This window comes from Labrus mixtus, chromosome 1, assembly GCF_963584025.1.
Source record: "Labrus mixtus chromosome 1, fLabMix1.1, whole genome shotgun sequence".
Taxonomy (NCBI): Eukaryota; Metazoa; Chordata; class Actinopteri; order Labriformes; family Labridae; genus Labrus; species Labrus mixtus.
This window is the reverse complement of record NC_083612.1, coordinates 7,385,915-7,408,070: the sequence shown is the minus strand read 5'-3', so window position 1 is coordinate 7,408,070 and position 22,156 is coordinate 7,385,915. Positions and strand designations below refer to the sequence as shown.

The 22,156-nt window shown below is 42.1% G+C and overlaps 2 protein-coding genes across 2 annotated transcripts in view; one reads left to right on the top strand and one right to left on the bottom strand.

Annotated features, from left to right (window-relative positions):
• The window catches only part of gpn1 (GPN-loop GTPase 1), a 7,971-nt gene extending 1,928 nt beyond the window's left edge, over positions 1-6,043 (bottom strand). The window contains exons 1-9 of the mRNA XM_061044117.1: positions 5,837-6,043; positions 4,674-4,767; positions 4,478-4,584; positions 3,446-3,483; positions 3,271-3,349; positions 3,086-3,180; positions 1,329-1,374; positions 1,080-1,226; positions 175-258 (exon numbers count right to left, since the gene is read on the bottom strand). Of these exons, the coding sequence (XP_060900100.1) occupies positions 175-258; positions 1,080-1,226; positions 1,329-1,374; positions 3,086-3,180; positions 3,271-3,349; positions 3,446-3,483; positions 4,478-4,584; positions 4,674-4,767; positions 5,837-6,007 (861 nt within the window). The 5' untranslated portion in view covers positions 6,008-6,043. The remainder of the gene's footprint in view (positions 1-174; positions 259-1,079; positions 1,227-1,328; positions 1,375-3,085; positions 3,181-3,270; positions 3,350-3,445; positions 3,484-4,477; positions 4,585-4,673; positions 4,768-5,836) is intronic.
• A 2,963-nt stretch (positions 6,044-9,006) lies between these two features.
• Positions 9,007-10,627, top strand: LOC132978789 (C-type lectin BML-1-like). Its single transcript, XM_061044105.1, has 4 exons — positions 9,007-9,138; positions 9,245-9,376; positions 9,902-10,025; positions 10,560-10,627. The coding sequence occupies exons 1-4, from the start codon at positions 9,007-9,009 to the stop codon at positions 10,625-10,627; spliced, it is 456 nt and encodes a 151-aa protein (XP_060900088.1).
• Positions 10,628-22,156: the final 11,529 nt, after the last annotated feature.

Sequence of the window (22,156 nt, the reverse complement as noted above, 5' to 3'; positions counted from 1 at the left end):
CCCTGCCACCGGCGCCCTGATTCTTTGATAACAATGTGAGACAATCGCACAATGAATCATCATGTGATACCATCTTGTCTCTGGAACACCTCTGATACTACCTCACCTTTTCACTTAAGAAACATCACTCTGTTAAATTAGTATGAAGTGGGGGCGCTGCCCAGGAGTAACTCACCTCTCGTACTCCTGGGCAGCGTCCTCCACCTGCACAAACAGCTCATCCAATCCGCTTCCAGTAACTGCAGATACACCCACCACCTGCAGACACAGAGACACAACACTGAGAAACATGTTGAAGACCTGCTGACTCATCGGACCGTTTTAAACTACTTCTTATTTTTCATCTCCACAACAAAAAGAAAAAAACACACCCACACAACATGTTCCACTCGTGTCTTTAGTTTTAGCTCATTTTAGTTTGGTCTCTGGGTCTCAGTGCTTTGTTTTATAGTGTAATATATATATATATATATATATTATTTATTTATACAGGAGGGGGGAGCTGGGGGTCTCCTGAGGTAAGACATGATGAAAAATGGTGGACGCAGAAATGGTGGAAGAAGCAACAGAGTCCGCTATAATGAGAATATTTGTCTTTCTATCAGTGCTACGTGTAGTTCAACAGAATCTCAATCTGAACTAAAGAGTGGAGAAGAACATACTGGAGAACAGGAAACATAATGTGGAAGGTTAATAAGAGAATATATTCATCACCCCCACTCGCTCGAGGTCACCCAGACTTCATGCAGAAATTCTACTTCAGTATGAGTCAGGTGTGGTTTCTGTTCACACATGCAGCTCACCCTGAAAACTTAAGGCGCTTTTCAGGATTTTCATGGAGGTGTGAACAAGGCTTATATTTCCTTTTACACACCAAACACCAATTCAAGGCTTCATCCAAAAGGCCACTGGACCTGGTTAAACCTTAAACCAGTTGTTTAGATCAAGCCTTGAAATACCAGGAACTTGATGACTATGAACTTACACAGACAAAAATAAGACTACTCCAAAAATAAGCGACAAATTCTAGTTTACTCTATGATTCTAGTCCGAGGCCTGCTGTGTGCTCGCTCCCTTACCCTCAGGTTTGTGTAGAACTCGTCCAGAACCAGACTCATGGAGCGCGTCAGGTTGCTGACGTATGAGGTCTCCTGGTTCAGAGCGTCCTGAAAAACCTCAAAGTCCTGCATCCACTCCACGGCGAAGCTGTGGTCGATGATGTCGGTCTGCAAAAAAACGGCAACAAGATGCTGAATCAACCCGACAGCACAAGATGATGTTAAAACACAACATGGGGTCAACGGGACAGAACGAGGAAGTGACCTCACCTTGTTCATGACCACGATGAAGGGCAGCTTGGTCTTGTAGAGAATACTGAAGGAGAGAAACATCAGCTTAGACTGAAACCAGAACTACAGCGAGACAGGTGAGCGGTGCCCCGGTTACAAACAGGAACGCTGGTTCAAAGAAGTGTTCACACTTCAAAAAGGTCAAAGGTCACAACAACAGACTAGGAGCTGCTGGTGGTGAAATGTCAGCAGGACACAAAGAAAGAACAACAAGTATTCAACCAGAGGAATAAAAACGTCTCAGAATATGTGCTATGGTGCAGGGGTCGAGTCATCTGCTGCTACTTAAGGAGGATTTTTGAACATGATGTACCACATGCAGTTAGTACGAGTGCAGAATTCAGACATCAGTTGTCTCATTGATGTTAGCTGTTAGCTCCCTCTGCTGGACACAGAGAGTCCCTGAGTGAAAACATCAGAAGTAGTTTGTTGGGACTCGGCTCAGGTCTCTTATAAACTTTCAAATTCAGTTATTAACACATGTTGAGTGACTTTTACATGATTTTCTTTTTTTATTCATTCTTCCGTTCTTGAAAACACTCGAGGAAAAAGTGTAATAAAGAGTTTTCTTTTTGAATTTTACAAAACAATAAATGCCTAAAGCCGTGTGTACAATGTACGATTCCGGGCAGATTTAGACCCACTTTTTGAGTAGTATGCATTTTGAAGTCTTATTGAAATCCTGATTGCGCCTCGTTAATCAAGCAGCGTACACTGACACACGACGTCCGACCGGTAAGATGATTTTCTGACATGTTTGATATTTTGGTCGTACCACTGCAGACACTCGAGCGAGAGCAGAGCCATGAGCCGATTCCCCTGACTTCAGGACTTTATTCCCCTGCAGAAAACTGACTGACAAAAACCTGCAGAAAACTGACTGACAATGTCTGAAATCACCATGGCAACAGCATGCATGTGCCTGTCTGTCTAATCAGTTATTTCCCCCTCCATCCTATGATGAAAGAAACTTAGGCAGGGATTAAAGAGAGAGAGAGAGAGAGAGAAAGAGAGAGAGAAAGAAAGATAGAGAGAATGAGAGAGATAGAGAGAGAAAGAGAGAGAGATAGAGCGAGAAAGAGAGAAAGAGAGAGAGAGAAAGATAGAGAGAGAGATAAAGAGAGAGTGAAAGATAGAGAGAGAGAGAGAAAGAGAGAGAAAGAGAGAAAGAAAGAGAGATAGAGAGAGAAAGAAAGAAAGAGAGATAGAGAGAGAAAGAAAGAAAGAGAGATAGAGAGAGAAAGATAGAGAGAAAGAGAGAGAAAGAGAGATAGAGAGAGAAAGATAGAGAGAGAGAGAGAGAAAGAGAGAGAGAAAGAAAGAGAGATAGAGAGAGAAAGAAAGAAAGAGAGATAGAGAGAGAAAGATAGAGAGAAAGAGAGAGAGAGATAGAACGAGAAAGAGAGAAAGAGAGAGAGAGAAAGATAGAGAGAGAGATAAAGAGAGAGAGAAAGATAGAGAGAGAGAGAGAGATAAAGAGAGAGAGAAAGAGACAGAAAGACAGAGAGAGATAAAGAGAGAGAGATAGAGAGAGATAGAGATAGATAAAGAGAGAGAGAAAGAGAGATAGAGAGAGAAAGATAGAGAGAGAGATAAAGAGAGAGAAAGAGATCAAGAGTGAGATAGAGAGATAAAGAGAGAGAGAGAAAGAGAGAGAAAGAGAGAGAGAGAGAGAGAGAGAAAGAGAGAGAGAGACCAATAGAAAGGTCGATGTAGTCATGTGATCAGCGTGGTACCTGCAGGCGTAGAGCATGTTGGACATGAACGTGACGGGGTTGACGCTGCGGGACGTGTCCATCACGTAAATGACCACGCAGGGGAAAGACGACGCCTGGGACACACACACACACGTGGCGAATAATCAGATTGTGACATCACTCTTAAAAGAAAAGCAAACACAAACCCGAGAGCGCAGACCCACCAGAGTCTCTGTGATGATGGTTCCAGACGCCGACCAGGTGAAGACCTCGATCTGACCCGGGGTGTCAATCAGCACGTACCTGCAGAGATTAAAACGCCATCACACACAAAACCCCTCAAGAAGAGCTGAACAGAGAGTCACTTTTTTTTATATGTGACGATTTAAAGATACCGACTTGTGATTCTGCTGCTTCTTCTCGATGAACTGCATCACCTGAACAACACAAACGCATCACAGTTTCATGAAAATCCAGAAGAGGACGCCAACATTCATGGAACATTCTTGGCTGCTCCACGCGTCAACAGCAAAGTCTAATCTGCACATTAAAGTGTTTATTAGAAACGTGGTATCGTGTTGTTAAGGTGCTTTGGTGCAGACGATCACGCAGTGTTGTTATCGCCTGGTTTATCTAACACAACAGAGGAACTGCTGGAGGCGTCCATGTTGTTTATCCGACTGGTTACCAACTCTTCATGACCTCATTCCCAGCTCCAACACCCGACTTCCGAGGTAAATGGAATGCACCCCCTGTCCTCACCTCAGCCTAACCCTAACCCCCCTATTGGATTAAAACTCTCATGTGAACTCATCCTAGTGTTGTAGTACTCAAAATCAATCTTGGCCTCAAGTCCTCAAGACCATTTTTTGAAGGTCTCATCTCCGAATCAGAAGCGTTATCCAGCATCCCGCTTTGACCAATTTATGTATTTGGTTGAATATTTTTCAGAGCCTTCGTTTAAAACAAATCTTACATTTAAGTCAACTTAAACATGATGCAAATATCTTATTATTTAGCTTTTATTCCTGAACTGAGTCTTCATCGGGACACACATAGACACATCCCTGTTTAATAAAATGTTTTTAAAGTCCCTCGGACTTTCAGTTTAGTCGGCCTCTTCTTCACATTGAACTTTGTTTGTAATCAGGACAGTCATTTTATTTATCAGCTTTTTATTTTGTTCTTGAAGAGCGTCTGATTCCTCGACATTTTTGACCCAGTGCAGTGCTTGCTTTAACCTTTTTTTCTGTGAAATATGATGCAGTTGAAACCAAATCTTCTGGTGGCTTCAACACTTTAACAGAGCTTTGGTTTAAATAACTTATTTTGAATTCTGTATTTTTAAAGTTACAGTCTTGGTTTCGTTCATTCTGCACTTCAACGCTGTTGAAATCAGTTAAAAGAGGATTGAGAGTCAGTCTCACTGACCTGATCGAAGCGTGTAGCGAACAGGTTGAGTGATGTCACGATGCCTCCGTTTGGTCCGAGGCCGTACTGCTTCATCACCTCCTTGTAGTTCACCGTGTCCCTGATGTCTGAGGAGAGCAGCAGGGACAAAAAAACTCAACACTCCACATCCACTCTGACTGACGTGAATAAGGATAGCAAATAGACGGGCCCTCACCGATGTTAGCAGGAAACGGGACTTCATGGACGGCCGGGTCCAGGTTGATGACGTAGGGAGGAGCTTTGAGATTGTGAAGGTGAGCTGTCAGCCTCTAAAGGAAACCAACAGAGAAAACACTTTAGTATGAAACAGAGATTCTGTAGCTGAAAGTTACGTCATCATTTTGCTTATTTAAGTTTTAAAGACTTAGGCATAACGACTCCGAACACTCAGGGGCGTGTCCAGACAAAAAATTATTTTACTGGGGTGGCCCACCTGGGGCTGACTTATGCAGGAGTAACATGACGTTTGTGGGCGCACACACATGCAAATCAATTAAAATTTTGTTTTCCATTTTACTCTCTGTTGTTGAACACAACAACAATTAACACACCAATAGGCTGAAATACACACACACACACAAACAGGATCCTGTGGACATGCACTAATGGAGACATAAACACAGCGAGCACTTGCAGCTGGCTGGGGGGGTTCGGCAGCTTGGCAGTGCTCAGGAAGTGATCTGGCATCTCTCCAGCTACCAGACCAAGGTGGTCCACACCAGGATTAGAACCGGCGACCCTCCAGTTCCCAGCCCAGATCCTTACAGACTGAGCTACTGCCGCCCCAAATTGTGTTGTTGTCCTGACTTTTTGCCTTTTTTTTTGTCAGTCAAAGTACTTTGTAAACAGCTGTGCTATATAAATAACGTTATTATTATTGTTAAGAATGTAATTATTCAGTTAAAACAGGGTATTTGTTTGGGACTATTTCCCACAGCGGATGGATTCACCTGTAACATCTGTCAACACATAACCGCGTCACACCAACATACAACCACATTAAATCATTTAAATTATTTATTTAACAAACATTAATCTATAAACACATTAAATCATTTAAATTATTTATTTAACAAACATAAATCTATAAACACAGTAAATTAATGTAATTTTATCCTCCTAAATTAAGAAGTGACTCGACAAATTAAAGATATTAAACTACAGAAGTCCGTTGCTATTAGCAACAGTGTGAGCATTGATTTAGAGGGGAAACAGATTAAAACCAACATTTATCTCAGTTTATAACAAGTTCTTATATTTATTAATAAACATAACTTTCTCAGCCTGGAGAAGCTAACTCATGTGGCTAGCTCCTGTTAGCCACACTCCCTAACTTACCTGAACGAAGGTGGTTTTCCCGGAGCCCGCCATGCCCAGCACGATGAGACACACGGGTTTATCCCGGGCTCCAGCACCCGGTGCCCCGCTGTCTTCCCCCGCCGCTGAGCTCTCCTGTTCCTCCGTTAAAACCTCCTCAGCACCGCCGGTACACTGCGACGCAGCTGCCATGATGTCTGATGTTGTGGGAAGTGGCTGGCTGCCGCAAAGACGCTGGTACTGTCGTAAAATGTGGCGGTCAAAGGGAGGGACGCGCGTAGTACACGACAACAACCGCCAGATGGAGCCAGTGTAGATTTATTTCACCTCCAGAGAGCTGCCCCCTCTGATAGCTCACAAAGAAAACTGCGTAACACATTAGAAAGAATCAACCAAAAAAAAAAAACAGCGCAAATTAGATTATCTGGCCCTAAATAGAGTTTACACAATGGCAGAATATCTGAACATTGAGACTGGTCTAAAACTGAGTACATGTTTGACAATGTGCAAACTCAGTGAGCACAGCCTTGCCATCGAGATAGGATGCCACAGACAGACTCTGAACCCATTGCACCCAACAGGAGGTGGAAACAGAGCTGCATCTTTTAACTATTCCCGTGGAGTGTACAAAGACATCTGTGACACTTTCTTCCCCCTCATCACAAACACACAAAAAAGGATTTAACTCAATTAAACAACAACCAAAAATGTGTGTACCTGCTGGGTGAGGTACACACGCTGATGCTCTTCTTTGTAAAAAGAGAAAGAAGTCAAATGTTTGATGTCATGAGGTCGATATTGATATTGACTCCTACTGCTCCTACGACATTAGGTCCGTTCTTGTCCATCACTGTGACTACAGGGAGACGCTGAGGAGGGACAAAAAAACGTGTTATTAATCGCGATTTAAAGAATAAATACATTAATTTCAGACCTTAAAGATTTACTAGTTAATGCTGACAGCCCTCACAGTGACTCTAACAAAAACATGATTGTCATAGACCAACACTTTTTATTTATTCAGTCATGGTGGGAGAATTAAACACTTAATTTAAAGCACACATGTTGAGGATCATTATACTAAGACTTAAATTAAATATTTCACTAATCTAACTTTGTACAACCCTTTAATAAAACATAAAAAGGGAGCCATATTCCTCGGGGTTTAATGACTCTGTTAATCTCCTCCTGAAGTGTTTCCACAGCAAACACAGGAGACGTGTCCTCAGAGGCTCTGAATCAGCCTCAGGAGAAGAAAGGAATAAAAACGTCTGATCTGACATGATCAGGACATTCATAGTTTCTGATCCAAATTCATTGTTTAAACATTCAGACTGACTTGTATTCAGGGTATCAGGCTCGAGTATAAATTCAAACAGGCGTTCAGTCTGAAGTGGAAGAAGACCAGCGACCCCGTGGTGAGTCGTCTCTTTTTGTTCTAAATGTATTTCTGCAAGTCAGACAGAGCTTACATGTAATTTATGATGGACTTATTCCTCTCATATGCAGCTGTCTCATTTATTAAATGTGCAAAGTTTATTCTAAAACATTCAAACTTAAAAGATTATTTTTTTTTAAATCAATGTAATCAAAATAATTAACATCATGTCAATCAGTGAGAACAGGAATGTGCTCTGAATATGCCTCGACTTCCCCAGCTATGTTTGCATCCATGTGCTACAAGTTGTGTCTTTTATATCAACAATATCTAACTTTTTATTCTTTATTTTGCCTCTTAGTGTATGTTATGTATTGATCACAGAGGAGCAGGGGCGTGTCCAGACTTGTTTGACTGGGGTGGCCCAACTGGGGAACTGACTATGCAGCGGTTTATTAATTATGATAAATATAATTATTTATCCTTTCTAACCTCACCAATCATCTACTTTATAACACAAGATAATGGCAATATTAGCTTCATTATTTAATGACACAATAAGAAGATTTATATTAAAGTCTTTTAAAGTTTGTAAAATTTTGCATGCAAACTCCTGCACAGTCTAACTTGCATGTGCCTGGTAGTTCATTACAAGTAAGACAGAGTGCATCACTTTTCTATGCACCTGTTTTTATGAAATAGACTTTGATATGTAGAGATAGATACTAGCAGCCTTTGCAAAAATAGACCAATTTAGTCGGTTTTAACACAAGTCCCGCCTCTGACCGGGCAAATAGCCAATTACAGTTTAAGATTTTTGTGGTGGCACCTTGGATGTCTGATCACATTTCTAGGGTGGCCCATTCCGCCCCTCTGGATACACCTCTGCAGAGCGTATCGTCCATCCATTTAGGATAGAATCAGTTCTGATGTTTGGAAGGATGTGCACAGAGATGCAATAAACATCAAATGGTGTCGAGTGCATCAAGATTACAAGCCTGTTTTTGAAATGCAAGGAGTCAAAAGTACAGATGTTAAAGGTCACATATTGTGACATATATATGTGTGCTCAAACAGGCCGTTTTGGAGATTTTCCCTTCATGACATCACAAAGGGCAGTAGCCCCTCCCCCAGGTGGGTGACACTCCCACAGCTAGGTGTTTGTTCTGCCCTCTGAGTCTGCCTTCTCACAGTAAACAATAGGACATGGAGCAAGAACGACCGAGACACCCAAGCCCTTCCAGAGAGGGGGCGTGGTCATACACAGCTCATTTACATATTTAAAGCTACAGACACAGAAACAGCCTGTTCTGAGCAGGGCTGAAGAGGGGTTTATAGACATGATCAAATACAGAATCAGAGTGGATTTAGAACATGAAACTTCACACACATGTTTTGAGGAGCTCTGAGACTTATTTACACTGAAGAGGAGGAGAATATGAGACCTTTAATAAGTTGTAAGAAAACTTAAGTTAAGTCAACAAACCTTAGAACTCTAAATATGTATGAATGTGTTACTTAATTATTCTTACAGCATCAGAAAACTAAAGAATCCACATTTTCTAAAACTTGAAATGAATAAATGAGGTCATTTGTGTGATGTCCTCAGCTGATATTCCAGTTGTTCAGCCTTGTGAGAGTCAGCGGATCCCGAGCCATGCGTCCTGTTGTCGTTCTTCTTCTGGTGGCGCTGACGTTCTTGTCAGTATCTGCAGCCGGTAAGAATGCGAGAGTCAAAAAATAACAAACAAAAACAACAACAAACCTGACAACACTTCATCCCTCTGTCCTAGCCACAGGAGGTCTTGAGGAAATGTGCAAAGAAAAAAATCCAGCTGTGCCGTGTGCAAAGAAAATCAGTGGAGGGGAGTGGGAGCAGATGGGCACCAGCCGCTGCGTGAAGGCTTTTTATCTGACGCAACATCTGAACTTTGAAGATGCAGAGGTGATACAGAAACGACACAAATGCAACCATGAGATAAGATGTGCCGTCCTGCTGCTCAGACGCTGTGTTGTTGATTGTTTTATGTACATATTTTTGTTGATTTCAGAAAGCCTGCCGCACATACGGAGGTCATCTGGTGTCGATCCACAGCAAACAGGAGTTGGATCAGGTGGTGTGCACCATGTTCAGAGTCAGCCCTGAGAGGCCTCCTTACTGGATCGGACTCAACTTAACAGTCGTGAGCAACAAATACTTCCGTTTATAGTAAAGCAGAGGACTGAGGGGATAGTTTGAGGATAACTGTGCAGCTTTTTTACTGTTGGGTGTGGTTCAAGTTCTTTATTATAAAGTGTTCTAAAGTCTTGAAAGGTAGCAACACAGGTCCTCCCTCTCCATAGTACCACATAGGATGTTTGTTGGGAGGAAGGGAACCATTCCCATTTGATTTTTGGTTTCACATCAGACTTATACACAAGAATTCTGAGTGGAAGTTTGTCTGAAATCTCACCCCACTGTCACTCTAGATGGTGTTCATCACTGAGTTACACCTCACCTGACTTTTTCTTTTCTTCCTGTTATTATTAAAACAACCACTAGAGGTCACTGCCTTCACAAAAATGTGAACACAGGTGGTCTGGGTTGTAGCATGGATGACGTAAAAAGATGCAATTGGCTAAAGCCTGCACATTTTGGGACTTGTTTGAAGAAATAAAAACTTAGAAATGACAGGAAAAGTAATCTTTAACTCTTTTCTGTCTTTTAGCGCTATGAAGATTATCTGGTGTATGATTGGACCGACGGCACTCAACACGATTTCAGCTACTTTGCTTACATGCAGCCAGACTTCCGTCAACAGGCCGAGAAATGTGTCGAGATCAACTACAACTGTAAGTTACTAATGATCAGACAACATGAGGGCTTAGCCTGTACCAGGCTGTACAATGTTTTATTTCTGCTGTAAAGTTGAGTATGCTAATATGGGGCCTAATTAGGTCTTACTCACTTTTCAATCAGTCGATCTTCATTTGTGTAGCACCAATTCATAACAAATGTTATCTAAAGATGCTTACAAAAAGCAGGTAAAAGACCTTACTCAATGCTTTGTTACAATGACCAAACGTTAATCGATCATGAGCACAAAGCAACATTTAGCAAAGTTACAGGGAAAGAAAAAACATCCTTTTAAAAGGCAGAAATCTTAACATGTTAGCACTAACATGCTAACATGCTAACATGCTAAGATAACTAACTAACTAACTTTGCTCCTCGAAGTCTTCACCCTCTGGCCCCAGAATGCAAAATCAACATGGCGACTTTCAATAGGCTTATCTAAAGGTTAAAACAAGAGTCCAAAAATCAATGGATGACGTCACACTCTGTTGTCTGATGTTATTTAAGTCTTGTTCTTCTCTTCCCTGCAGATTGGGGTCAATGGAACGATATGTACTGCGCCGCTCCCGGAGGCTACGTGTGTGCATTGACAGTCTGATGGGCGTAAGGAGCTCACAAACTGCTGCAGATGTTTCACTGGATCCTCTGAAACATTTTTACATTTACTGGAATAAATGTTCATCATCACCCAACACATTGTTCTCTCATTTATCTTTGAGTTGAATGCTGCTAGCATGACAAACACATCAGTTTTTAACTGGCTATCTGAAGCCTGTACTCGTCAGCATTACTGCAGGGAGCATCGACCCTTTAAATAATCCGTCTTCTCCTCAACATGCCCCGCTGACTTTTCTGAAGGGAAAAGGAAACGTTAATTCTGATACTTATCCAACATAATGTGAGGATCACCACCGATAAATCAATATGTGAGAAAATGTGCTGTTAATCAAAATGTAAACAATGTAAAGACATCCTGCAGCCCAGAGCTCTGGAGAGCAGCTTCTGTATGTCTCAGAAAGCCACCAGACGGCGCTGTTGTGTTTATTTTGCTCTGCAGTAAAACCACACTGACAGTCACGCTGGACTGTAACATCTGATCACTTTCTTCGATGCTTTTCACTCAACAATCCAAGTTATTTTTCTAACAGTGCCACATCTATCTGTCTGCCCATGGTGGTACATATTTAGTCGTCTTTAGTGCAAACATGCCCCCCATCGCTCTTTCTGTTGATTGTTTTTGAATCTTTAATTCCTCCCTGAGTTTACTTGTAAAGCGGCAGTAGCTGCACATTTGTATATCCATTAAGGTCTGTGATTATCGTGCGGGGAAGAGTCTTCATGTAACAGTGCACTTCCACAATTTTTAACGAGGGTCCGAGCTGACGTAACAAGCAGACTCAAAGCCAGCGGAAATTATTAGACAGACACAACACAGCTGCTGTTGTCATGGTAACGGGACTGTACAGTAAACACAACACTGAGCTCCAACAGCTGAATGTGAACTGGACTCAGTCACTGGGTCAAAACTCGGACTTCCTCCCTCCCTTCAGCAGGATCCAGACATCCAGGGGGGGGCGGGGTGGTTCCTTCCCTGTGAGCTCATCCCACCAGAGGCTCGTTCTGTGCAGCATTTACGCAACTTCTCACATGACATCAGTCTGTGGAGGGAGAGTTATGAGAATTTTTAAAATGTTGGGAAAAACCAACTTTTTGGTTTGAATCGTGGACGTCTTAAAATGTTTGTCATCTTGACTAAAGTGGTTTTAGAAGTGAGCCAAAGCAGTCTTAAATTAATCTTTTTTTTTTTTGCAAAAAGCTGATTGGCAAAGGACACAAAAGCGGGAAAGTAGGCACAACACAGATTTGCACTGCAAACCAATCAAAATGAAGAAACTTGCAAATATTTGAATTGCATAAACGTGTCACCTAGAAGTTCAGCTTAGCCCTCGTCAATAGCTGCTTGAAATTCCTCCCCATAGTAAAAACCAGCAACTGTGTTGTCAGCTGTTAATGATCAGCTATCATCTGACAATCAAAGTAGCTTCTGGGAGGGTCGGACATGTTTCTTGTGGATCAAGGTGGAGCCAGAGGTCAGGCATAGACTTCCTTTTCTGTGCCCTGGTCTCAGTTCACAGTCCAACGAGAAACTTGAGAAGCATAAATGCAATTTTTATTGAGAGACAGCTTTACGGCTAAATGCATTCTTCTTCTTCTGCTCTCCACTCAGACGCTTTCTGTGCACACAGCTAATACCTTCTGACACCCAACATGGTTTCACTCGCCTGCAGACTCTGTGTGAATATGCAAATATCTGTTTATATGCTGTCCCCTAAAGGCCGGTTAATCGGTGCATTACAAGTGCAGCACAGCAAATAAACAAAAACAACCAAAATGCATCACTTTCTCTTTGAAATTGGATGGTTCGGTACTAGTTTAATGCAAACCAACAGCTTCATGATACTTTTCAGGGATCATTCAGTCCAGAGATGTCCTCAAATGCTCAGGTTTAGGGTTAGGACGTATAATCGTGTTGTGACCGGCAGCAAGTCATGTTTGGTGCTTGCGTTTGCTTCCCAAATGTATTTTGTCTTTTGTATTTTTTTTTGTCCTTTTAATGACTTGCTTGCAAAACCAATCGCCCTTCAGGGACAAATAAAGTTGAAGTTGAATTGAGTTGAGGTCTCTCACAGGTCATTACTTCGTCCAACATACACCATCCATTCATCCTTCCATTCATTTTCTTTTGGGTCAGGTTGCAGGGGGCAGCAGGCAAAGTAAGTCAACCCAGACTTCCCTCTCCCTAGCACTCTTCCAGCTCCTCCTGGGGGATTCCCAAGGCCAGATGGGATATATAATCCCTCCAGCTCGATCTGGGTCTACCCCGGGGTTCACCTCCTAGTTGGGCGTGCCGGGAAAACCTCCAAAGGGAGGCGTCCAGGAGGAATCCTGAATAGGTGCCCGAACCACCTCAACTGGCTCCTTTCGACCTCTAATTAATGGATCTGGAAGGATTCACACGGGTCCGGTTGTAAGGTCCTGAAATCCAGAATTCTGCATGAATCTGCAAAAATCTGTGAGAAATGAAACAAAACAGATCCTGAGCGACACAAACTTCAGAATTAAAGCGATCAAAACATTTAAATACCTACGTAAAAAGTGAAAGTAAAAAAACATCATATCAAATAATGTGTATGGTTATCCTCAAACATCTGAATTAAAACCTTCTCTGGGACTTCATGACATGCCATCCACGTCCTCCTTCTCTTCCTCTTCTTCCTCTTCCTTCTCCTACTCCTCTTCCATCTCCTCCTCCTTTTCCTCCTCTTCCTCCTTCTCTTCCTCTTACTCCTCCTCCTCCTCCTCCTTGTCTTCCTCCTCCTTGTCTTCCTCCTCCTCTTCCTTCTCCTCCTCTTCATTCTCCTCCTTGTCTTCCTCCTCCTCCTCCTCCTCCTCTTCATTCTCCTCCTCCTATTCCTCCTCCTTCCTCCATCTCCTCCTCCTCGTCTTCCTCCTCCTCTTCCTTCTCCTCCTCTTCATTCTCCTCCTTGTCTTCCTCCTCCTCCTCCTTTTCTCCTCCTCTCTTCCTCCTCCTCTTCCTCCTCCTCCTCTTCCTCCTCCTCCTCTTCCTTCTCCTCCTCCTATTCCTCCTCCTTCCTCCATCTCCTCCTCCTCCTTGTCTTCCTCCTCCTCTTCCTCCTCCTCTTCCTCCTCCACCTCTTCCTCCTCCTCCTCAGTGAGAGGAGTTTGCAGAACATGTAAATTAATGCAGCGTGTCTTATTAAAATGCATCTGGTTAAAGAGAAAGGAAATATTCAGCGAGAGCTAATGCACGGCATTATAATTTTAAAACTTGCCTTTGTAGTTCGTGTTTCATCAGGGCCGGGTGTGATGAAATGATTGTGACACCGTGTTAGCGATTCATGTGGAGATGAGAGGGGGGAGCTGTGTGCAGACGGTTCAGATTCATTACAGGAATGTCGGAGCAGCTTTTTTTTTTTTTTTTATCTGAGTCTCACTCAGTTTAACATCGACAGCGTCCTGATGAACTGATGACGAACAACAGACTCATTAAAGCTGAAGTTACAAACCTTATTGAACCCCAAAATCAAATTCAATCAATTGCTAAAAATGCTTGAGCAGTTATCAACTGGTTTAGTAGAAAAGCAGTAATGAGAAAATGACCTGAAGTGAAAGACATAGTTCAAGAAATTCAGGGAATAAGTCTCTGAATTGTTACAGAGATGTGTAAGTGATGGCGTTGTAGTTAAGTGCAAACTTGAGAACATGTACTTTGTCGTCTCAGCAGGAGAAGTAAAAGTATCAGCTGATGTTCTGCACTGGTTCACAGTCTCCAGACTCAATAATTCATTCGTACAGAGGAGCATTGAATTATTGAATCGAGCTGTTAGCCCGACGATGACTCACACTCTGTTATACTGAGAAGATGATGAAGCTTCGGTTTCCTCTGATCGCCGAGGACACGCCTGATCTCCAATCAGCTCGGCTATGATTTCTCAGAGAGGCTGATCTGAGCGGGAAACAGGCCGGGGGGGGAGGGGATGTTTTATCAGAAGGATTATCTGGTGATTCATTTTCCTATTCTACAGAAATACATTTTATTGACTCCAACAGATCAGTAAACAGGGGAGAAGATGTTTCAGACGGCAGACATTCAACTTGTAACATGAACAGCAAAGATAAGATAATGGAAGGAAGAACATTTAACAGGTGTATTCAAAATCCAGATTAATTTTTCATTCCCCTACAAAAGTGAACTGTCCCACACTGTAAAAAAAAACATAGTTGTTATAACTTAAAAAAATGAGTGTCTGGGCTGGCCTCTGGTACTGTGGGTGGGACAACCCAGCAGTCACTATTATACCAGAGACTGGATGCTTGAAGGGAAATGGCACGTGCAGATGTGGCGAGTCCACGCTGCAGAAAGGTCAGTATAGGAGACTTGCACACATTCGCCGATGGTGCAGCTATGTCCATCCTTTTTCCCTCCAGCTTTGATTGAAAATTGACAGCCTCGTACATGCCTAGCGCACAATACACAGAGTTGTTTGGGCCGATCAGGGGCTGGAGACCAGCTCTTGCCCACATGACCTGCATGTTCGGGTCTTTAGGAACAATACTGCATGCAGCATGTACCGACACGGAGGTGACCTGGTCTCCAGCCACCAAATCAGCCAGGTCAATGTCGTCCGGACTCTTCATCCCAAACCTTTGGGATAAAGAAGGGAGTGGGAGGCCTCAGCAAAGGACATGTCCAGCATGTGTAAAATGAATACCTTGTCCTGAGGAAGGACATTCATATATTCGAGCTGATTGAAGCTTGTCTTCCTCATGGTTGGATGGTTGGCCGGGACAGCTCATGGAGAGGAAGCTCTCCGAGCTGCTTCTTGAAGTGGTCCACCGCTTTATTAAGGGCATCTACCACAGCCGCATGTAGTAGCATGAGCGGGTCCATGGAAGCCCTAAGGGTAGGGTAGGATAGGGGAAGGGGATCTGTCCCCCTGTGCGGGAGACAGGAAATGCACGGTCCATCCCCTTGTTGTTCCCGGTAACGGGGGCGACCCTCTTGCCGGCCGTACTGTACCTCGGTCCAGTGGCCGTCATAAGCAGGGCTCATGATGGCCGAGTGTGCTTTGTTTTTAATACCAAAATGAAAATAAAATTGTCTTTAAAGGCTTTATATGCGATTTTTTGATCCAGCAGATGTCGCCCTTGAGCACCAGCATGAAACCAAAACAACTCGCGGTGCATTGTGGGCTAGCATGCTAATGCTAGCGATCTTTATTATGCTCGTATCTTCACACTGCATGTAAATTTACCCGAAATAAACGTGATCTAGAAACACAGTTAAGCAGTGAGTACAGTATGTTATTCTTCTTTTCTCTAGTCCCTCAATTAAACAACTTTCATTCGCGAGGGGAGGAGTCAGCCGTCGGGCCGGCGATGTCAACAAACAGAAAAAAAACTCTGAAAACATCACAGACAGTGGGACTCTCATTACTCACAGTTATTTTCAGAGGATATACTTGATTTATATTATATAGTAGTGTGAAAAATCGCATATAAAGCCTTTAATGAAAAAAATGAATTTAATTTTTAGAAAAACTTTTAAAATGAAATAAAAAACGTTTTAAATCAAAATTCTCCCTAAATGAAATCAATAAATGTGCCCTCGTGCAACGTTTTCACCTTGTAGGTCTTCTTCAGGTGTAGGTACAAAAGATTAAAGGTGCGGCGTGAAAGGCATGCAGACTGCCGGAGAGCTGCTTTCACTTTCACTTGTATTTATAGGCTCGGGGAGTATGTTCCTACGTGACTTTCCGTGTTGTGTTTTTAACCCCTTTTATGCCAATCTGTTTTTAACCCACCACCAAAAATAAATGAATTTAATCCCCTTACATGTTTATAAAGTGTTTTTAATAAAGTGTTTTTAATGAATTTATATTTGAATATTAAGTTATGAAATCAATGATTTATCCTTAAACCTTGTATTTACTGTTTGTTTTAAGATGATATGTATTGTCTATTTTAATGAGCTTATTTTTTTTAATATCAATGATTTATGATTAAATTAATTAATCATTCAATCATTTGGGTTATTAAAGGGGAGAATGGTTAGGTTTAGGCAAGACAGTGGGAGAGGTTAGGGAATAGGTTAGGAATTGTGAATCCCGTCACCGGGAGCTGGTGGCAGGATTTAATGCACTGGCCATCACTGTCCCCCGACGAAACAGGTCTACTTCTCATTCAAGCCCCTGGGATGCATCGTGTCGAGCTTGGAGATCCGAAGTCTCTCAGCTCTCCGTCTCTGTGCTACAGTCCGTTTGGAGTTAGCTTCCAGTACCGTTCCACGTGACGACTGGATTTAGGGGTCAACATGGGTTGGACTTTTGCTTTGACCAGGTAATCTTTCAGGTTCCTGTTTTTTCTGAATGCTGCAATGATCCTGTGGTCTCGTAAAATCTCGGTTTCTCCGATGATCTTTTGAAAATTATTTTTAATAACTCTGACCAAGATCATTCCCCACTGCTCCTCTTCCTCAATCCACTGTTCTGTTTCTACAATAAAGGCATGAAACGCCCAGAAATAAATCTTAAAAAAAAAAGACTTAATTCATCGTTTTGTTTGTTGAATTGGTGCAGAATCTCCGCAATCACTTTTACTCTCACACCTACTTGAGAGTGAGAATAAAAGCCTCCTTCTTCGTCATAAGTTGGATCATGTGATGAACTTCGGTCTGGCCTCCTGCAGCTGCTGCTATCTCCTCTGCAGATCTGACCCCTCTGACCTGCCGTACAGCGATCCCTCCATACGACCCGGATGAACTCGGCGCTGGTATGTGAGTCTGCAGAGACAGATGCTGCGGAGTCTGAGGCTCAGATTAACCCTTTAAAACACAGCGTCACCACCAGGTGTTACAGTGAGGGCGAGAAGCGACACAGAAAAGAATATTTGTGGAAAATATTGTTAATTCCCAGCTTAGTCAAAGTTTTGACATGTTAAAAACTGACCATCGTTGTAACACTACTGTGTAAGTTTTGCAGGAGCAAGGCTCTGCGTTGAAAGTTTGTTATGGATGAGATTTGGCATGAAGCCATAATTTTGGAAATAGTAGAAGATTTGTTGTGTTTCTAGACCAAAATGATCTGGTAAGGTTTAGATAACAATGCAAGGCTTGGTTTTAAATAAGTACTGTATGTCACGTTACTTTCTTTGGTTACCTTTTACAGACTCAGTTTAGAATTAAATCATGAGTTTGTTGACTCATCCTGCGGCCCCTGACTGCCATCCCAAACAGACACAATAAACTAAGAAATTATGACAGGAGACTACCTCATGTCATATTTTGAACCATTGGGCCATTGACCAAGCTGCAGTGTACGACGAGTTTGAAGAATGATTCTCCGCAGGAATACACAGAAACAAGGGCCTCACTGGAAAATTATTTGATATCACTATAACAATAAACAACAACAGAAGTAACAATTAAAACAATAGAAAACAAAACATAAGAAATATGCATTTATATAATAAGATAAATAGTTTATGTTCATGTGTGTATCTACCCGTATATGTACAGTAGATGTATGTGTATGTATATATGTATATATATGCCATCATCATTCAAGTTTTACTTTTTCCGCTTATTTTATTACAAATTTTATTTTTACCTTTTCTGGTTTACGGTTAGATGAAACCTGTTCGTTTGCAAATGTTCGCTGATTTGTTGAACTACTGACGCTTTATTTTGTTTACTATCTTTTTTATCTTTTATTTATGTAGATTAGGGTGGGGGGGGGGTTCTGATTTGATGGTTGATGGAGGCGGGAAGGGCTTTGTTTTGTTTTGTCCTGGTTTTATGGAGAGGTGCAATGTACCGCTTGTGTTTTTGTTTGTCTGTTGTGTGTTACTATTAATAATAAAAGAAAAAAAAGAATGATTCTCCCTGAAGCTAGAATGTTAACTTATTTCTGTTATTACAATCTATCTATTCATTGATCATCCATCCATATATCATCTATCCCTTCATTAATCTTTTCACCCATTGATCCATCCATTAACTTGTCCATCCATCCATCCATCCTACAATCCTTCAATTAATCTATCAATCTACCCAATCATCCATTTATTCATCCAGCCATCTGTCTTTCCATCCATCCATTCATCTATTCATCCATCCATCCATCCATTCATCTATTCATCCATCCATCCATCCATTCATCTATTCATCCCTCCCTCCCTCCTACCATTTTTCAATTCATCAATCCATCTACCCAATGATCGATCTTTCCATCCATTAATCCATCCCTCAATTTATTCATCCATCCATCCATCCATCCATCCATCCATCCATCCATCACAGAACAGGACTGTCTCATACTGGCTTAGACTCACAATCTTAATGGAAAAGTACCATAAAGTATCATAATTATAACCAAGTTTAGTAACAGACTTCATGTACTGAGTTCATAAATTCCACTTCTGCTTATTTAACCTGAGAGATGACAGAACACCACAGCTGAAGTTCAGACTCACTCCGTAAACTCGTCCTTTTCCTCACTTTCATTGACTGCAGCGTTTCACGCCGAGGACAAACGTGCTGCTGCGAGCTTCACTCTCCGTTCGGATGAATGATGGCGGAGGCAGCGTCTGGCAGAGAGGTGGAGGCACTCGCTCCGCAGTTTGGACAGTGATCGATGAAGCTCTGAGTCGATGTCACAACTCGTATGAACAGGTCACATCGGCTTTTGTTTACACTGGAGCTTGATTCAATAATGATCAAAGTTTTGATTGTGACTAACATAAGGTGACACAACAGCTTGATTTTTGTGTCTCCGTCTGCATGTGTGATCAGTCTCACCAGTAACTATTCATGTTCATTCCTCCTCAACTCAGAATGATAACTTAAATTGTCTGAGAACATTTTTGCAATCTTTCCAAACAATTTTTTTTTTTTTTTTTAGATTAGATAAACTTTAGTGTCTGACCTAAAAGTGACAGAAATTCTAATTTTACACTCAAACAATGAACACAACTTGCATCTAAAAACACAACTCAAAGTACAGACATCAAAATGGGACTGTTACATTTGATAAAAGTGACCATTTGAATTTGGTCATGCTGGTAATTGCAGAGGGATTGAAGGACTTTTTGTACATGTTTGTTCAGTCCAGAGGGACTTTGTAGCGTCTGCCTTATGACAGTAACTGGAGGGAAGGATAAAGGGGGGGTAAGAGCTGTCCTTGATCAGGGTGTAGGGGGTGAGAGGGGTCCTCTGTGAGGCATTTGCTTCTTGAAGCTGTTTTATTGCAATTCCCCTATTATCAGGCTGACCCAGACCTGCTCTACATGTCCAGAGACATGACATAACCTCGGCCTTACATCCATAAAAATGTGTTGACTGACTGAGGTAGAAGGGGAAGTAAAAAACACAAACCAAGAAGAGTTCTGTTACTCCAAGGTGACTTCTCAGTAAACTCTTTATACAAAAGACGTAATGGAAACATTCTGAAAACAAGATCAAGGTTGCAGTTTTTGTGCAGAGTACATCCATGTAAACCCAACAGCCATCAGGCTCCGAAGATATGTGTATACAGAGTTTAGGAGGGTGGGGCAGCTGCAGCCTCTGAATGAGCCCCACCCTGATTTGTTCCGTAATAGGTTGTAATCGTGGTGCCAACTAATGACTGTAATAATGACACTCCTTTTGTTCAACCTGTTTACCTCCAGTGTTGTTGCGATATCATACCAGCGTTTTGTGGCTGCATTCGTTCCCTGTTTATTTAATGAAAAGGACGAACGGTTTGAGACTTGTTCAGGTTTCTCCTGTGGGATGAGTTTTTATAATTCTGCTTGCAACTCCCCCCGCCCCCTCCTCTCCATGTCCATGCTCACGCAGGTTGCCATGTGGTGGACACTGAAGCTTCAGTGTTTATCCAGCTCTGCATCGGTCTGTAAACCTTTCTGCGTTCTAACCTCTCTCCATTTTTCAAAAGCATCTCCAATATTGTGCAACTCCTAGTTTGAGCACGTTTCTGCTCGTGGAGCTTATTAGAAACATGCAGAGGCTTTTTAGGTCGGGTACAATCACTTCTATCTGAACCAGTTCTCTTGCCCGCTTCCATCGACAGATGTGAAGGCAGCAGTGAATCAAAAAGTGTTTGAAGTCCTGTTTTAAGAGAGCGTCAGGTTCTCTGGGAGTTTGTTCCACAGTAGACGAGCGTACAGACTAAAAGCTTCCTCACGCTGTTTGCTTCTGGTTCTGGGAAACTTTCTGAAGGAAACCTGAAACACTTTGAGTGTATCCTGAGGTTTATAATAAATGAATTAATGAAAGAAACCCTCTGTAACTCTTGAGGAAACTGTAGAAGCTTCTCAGACGCCTCCTGAACCTCCTTTTAAATTATCTATACCCTCCCTGAGCTTAAAAACACAGGAGCTGGAATCTTTGCAATTGACCCTTGACCTTCAGATCTTTGTTTGCTTGTATTAGTTGGATGCGCGAGAAAGGAAACTCTCCAGTTAGGGGTCTATTCTTTACATCTGAGGGATTCAAACTTAAAATAAGTGCTTCAAATGCAAAGAGAAACTTGTCTTAGATGTGAGAAGTTGAAGTCATGAGCAGGTGAACGGCTTCTCTACGTCGCAGTAAAGATGGAAATACAAACACGATCCTGAGGCAGTTCACTGCAGGCTAACAAAGATTGCTTCAGTCGTCATCCTGGCTCTAAATAATCATCATATTCAGCTCTTTTATTTCTTCTGAACTAATTAAAGTGATGAAATCTGGAGCAATAATCCCCTCTTTAAATGTTCCAGGCAATGCAAAGCTTTTGGCAAAAGGAAAGCAGTGTTTAAAAAAAAGGCTGATGATGAAAAGGTGGAGAGGGAGGCGGTAACACGGCGGACAGGGTTCAGCGAGCGGAGGAACGGCTGCAGGAGAGGCCGAAAAGTAAATGAAATCCATGACAAGAGGATTAATGTGAGGTCAGACATCAAGCAGAGAATGATTGTTTCGGTCACGTTGTTATTTGTCTTAGTGAATCGTATTCTATCAATGAAGTGTTTAAAAGCAAAGTCCTCCTCCTCTGTTTAGTTTTGTACGGAAGCCCTAAGCTGACACACATCCTCACATTTTATTTTACTCCATTATCCTACGATAATGAGGTTTTTATGGTTGTTTTCTCGAGATGTTCATGTTGTTATCTAAACATTTAACAATGTTTTTTCCACCTGATACGTCTTCTGCCTGCTCCACTTTTTTTAGAAAATGTGTGCTCAAACAGGCCGTTTGGAGATTTTCCCTTCATGACATCACAAAGGGCAGTATAACCCCTCCCCCAGGTGGGTGACACTAACACAGCTAGGTGTTTGTTCTGCCCTCTGAGTCTGCCTTCTCACCGTAAACAATAGGACATGGAGCAAGAAAGCACAGAGACACCCAAGCCCTTCCAGAGAGGGGGCGTGGTCAGACACAGCTCATTTACATTTAAAGGTACAGACACAGAAACAGCCTGTTCTGAGCAGGGCTGAAATAGAGGGGTTTATAGACATGATCAAATACAAGATCAGAGTGGATTTAGAACAAGAAACTTCACACACATGTTTT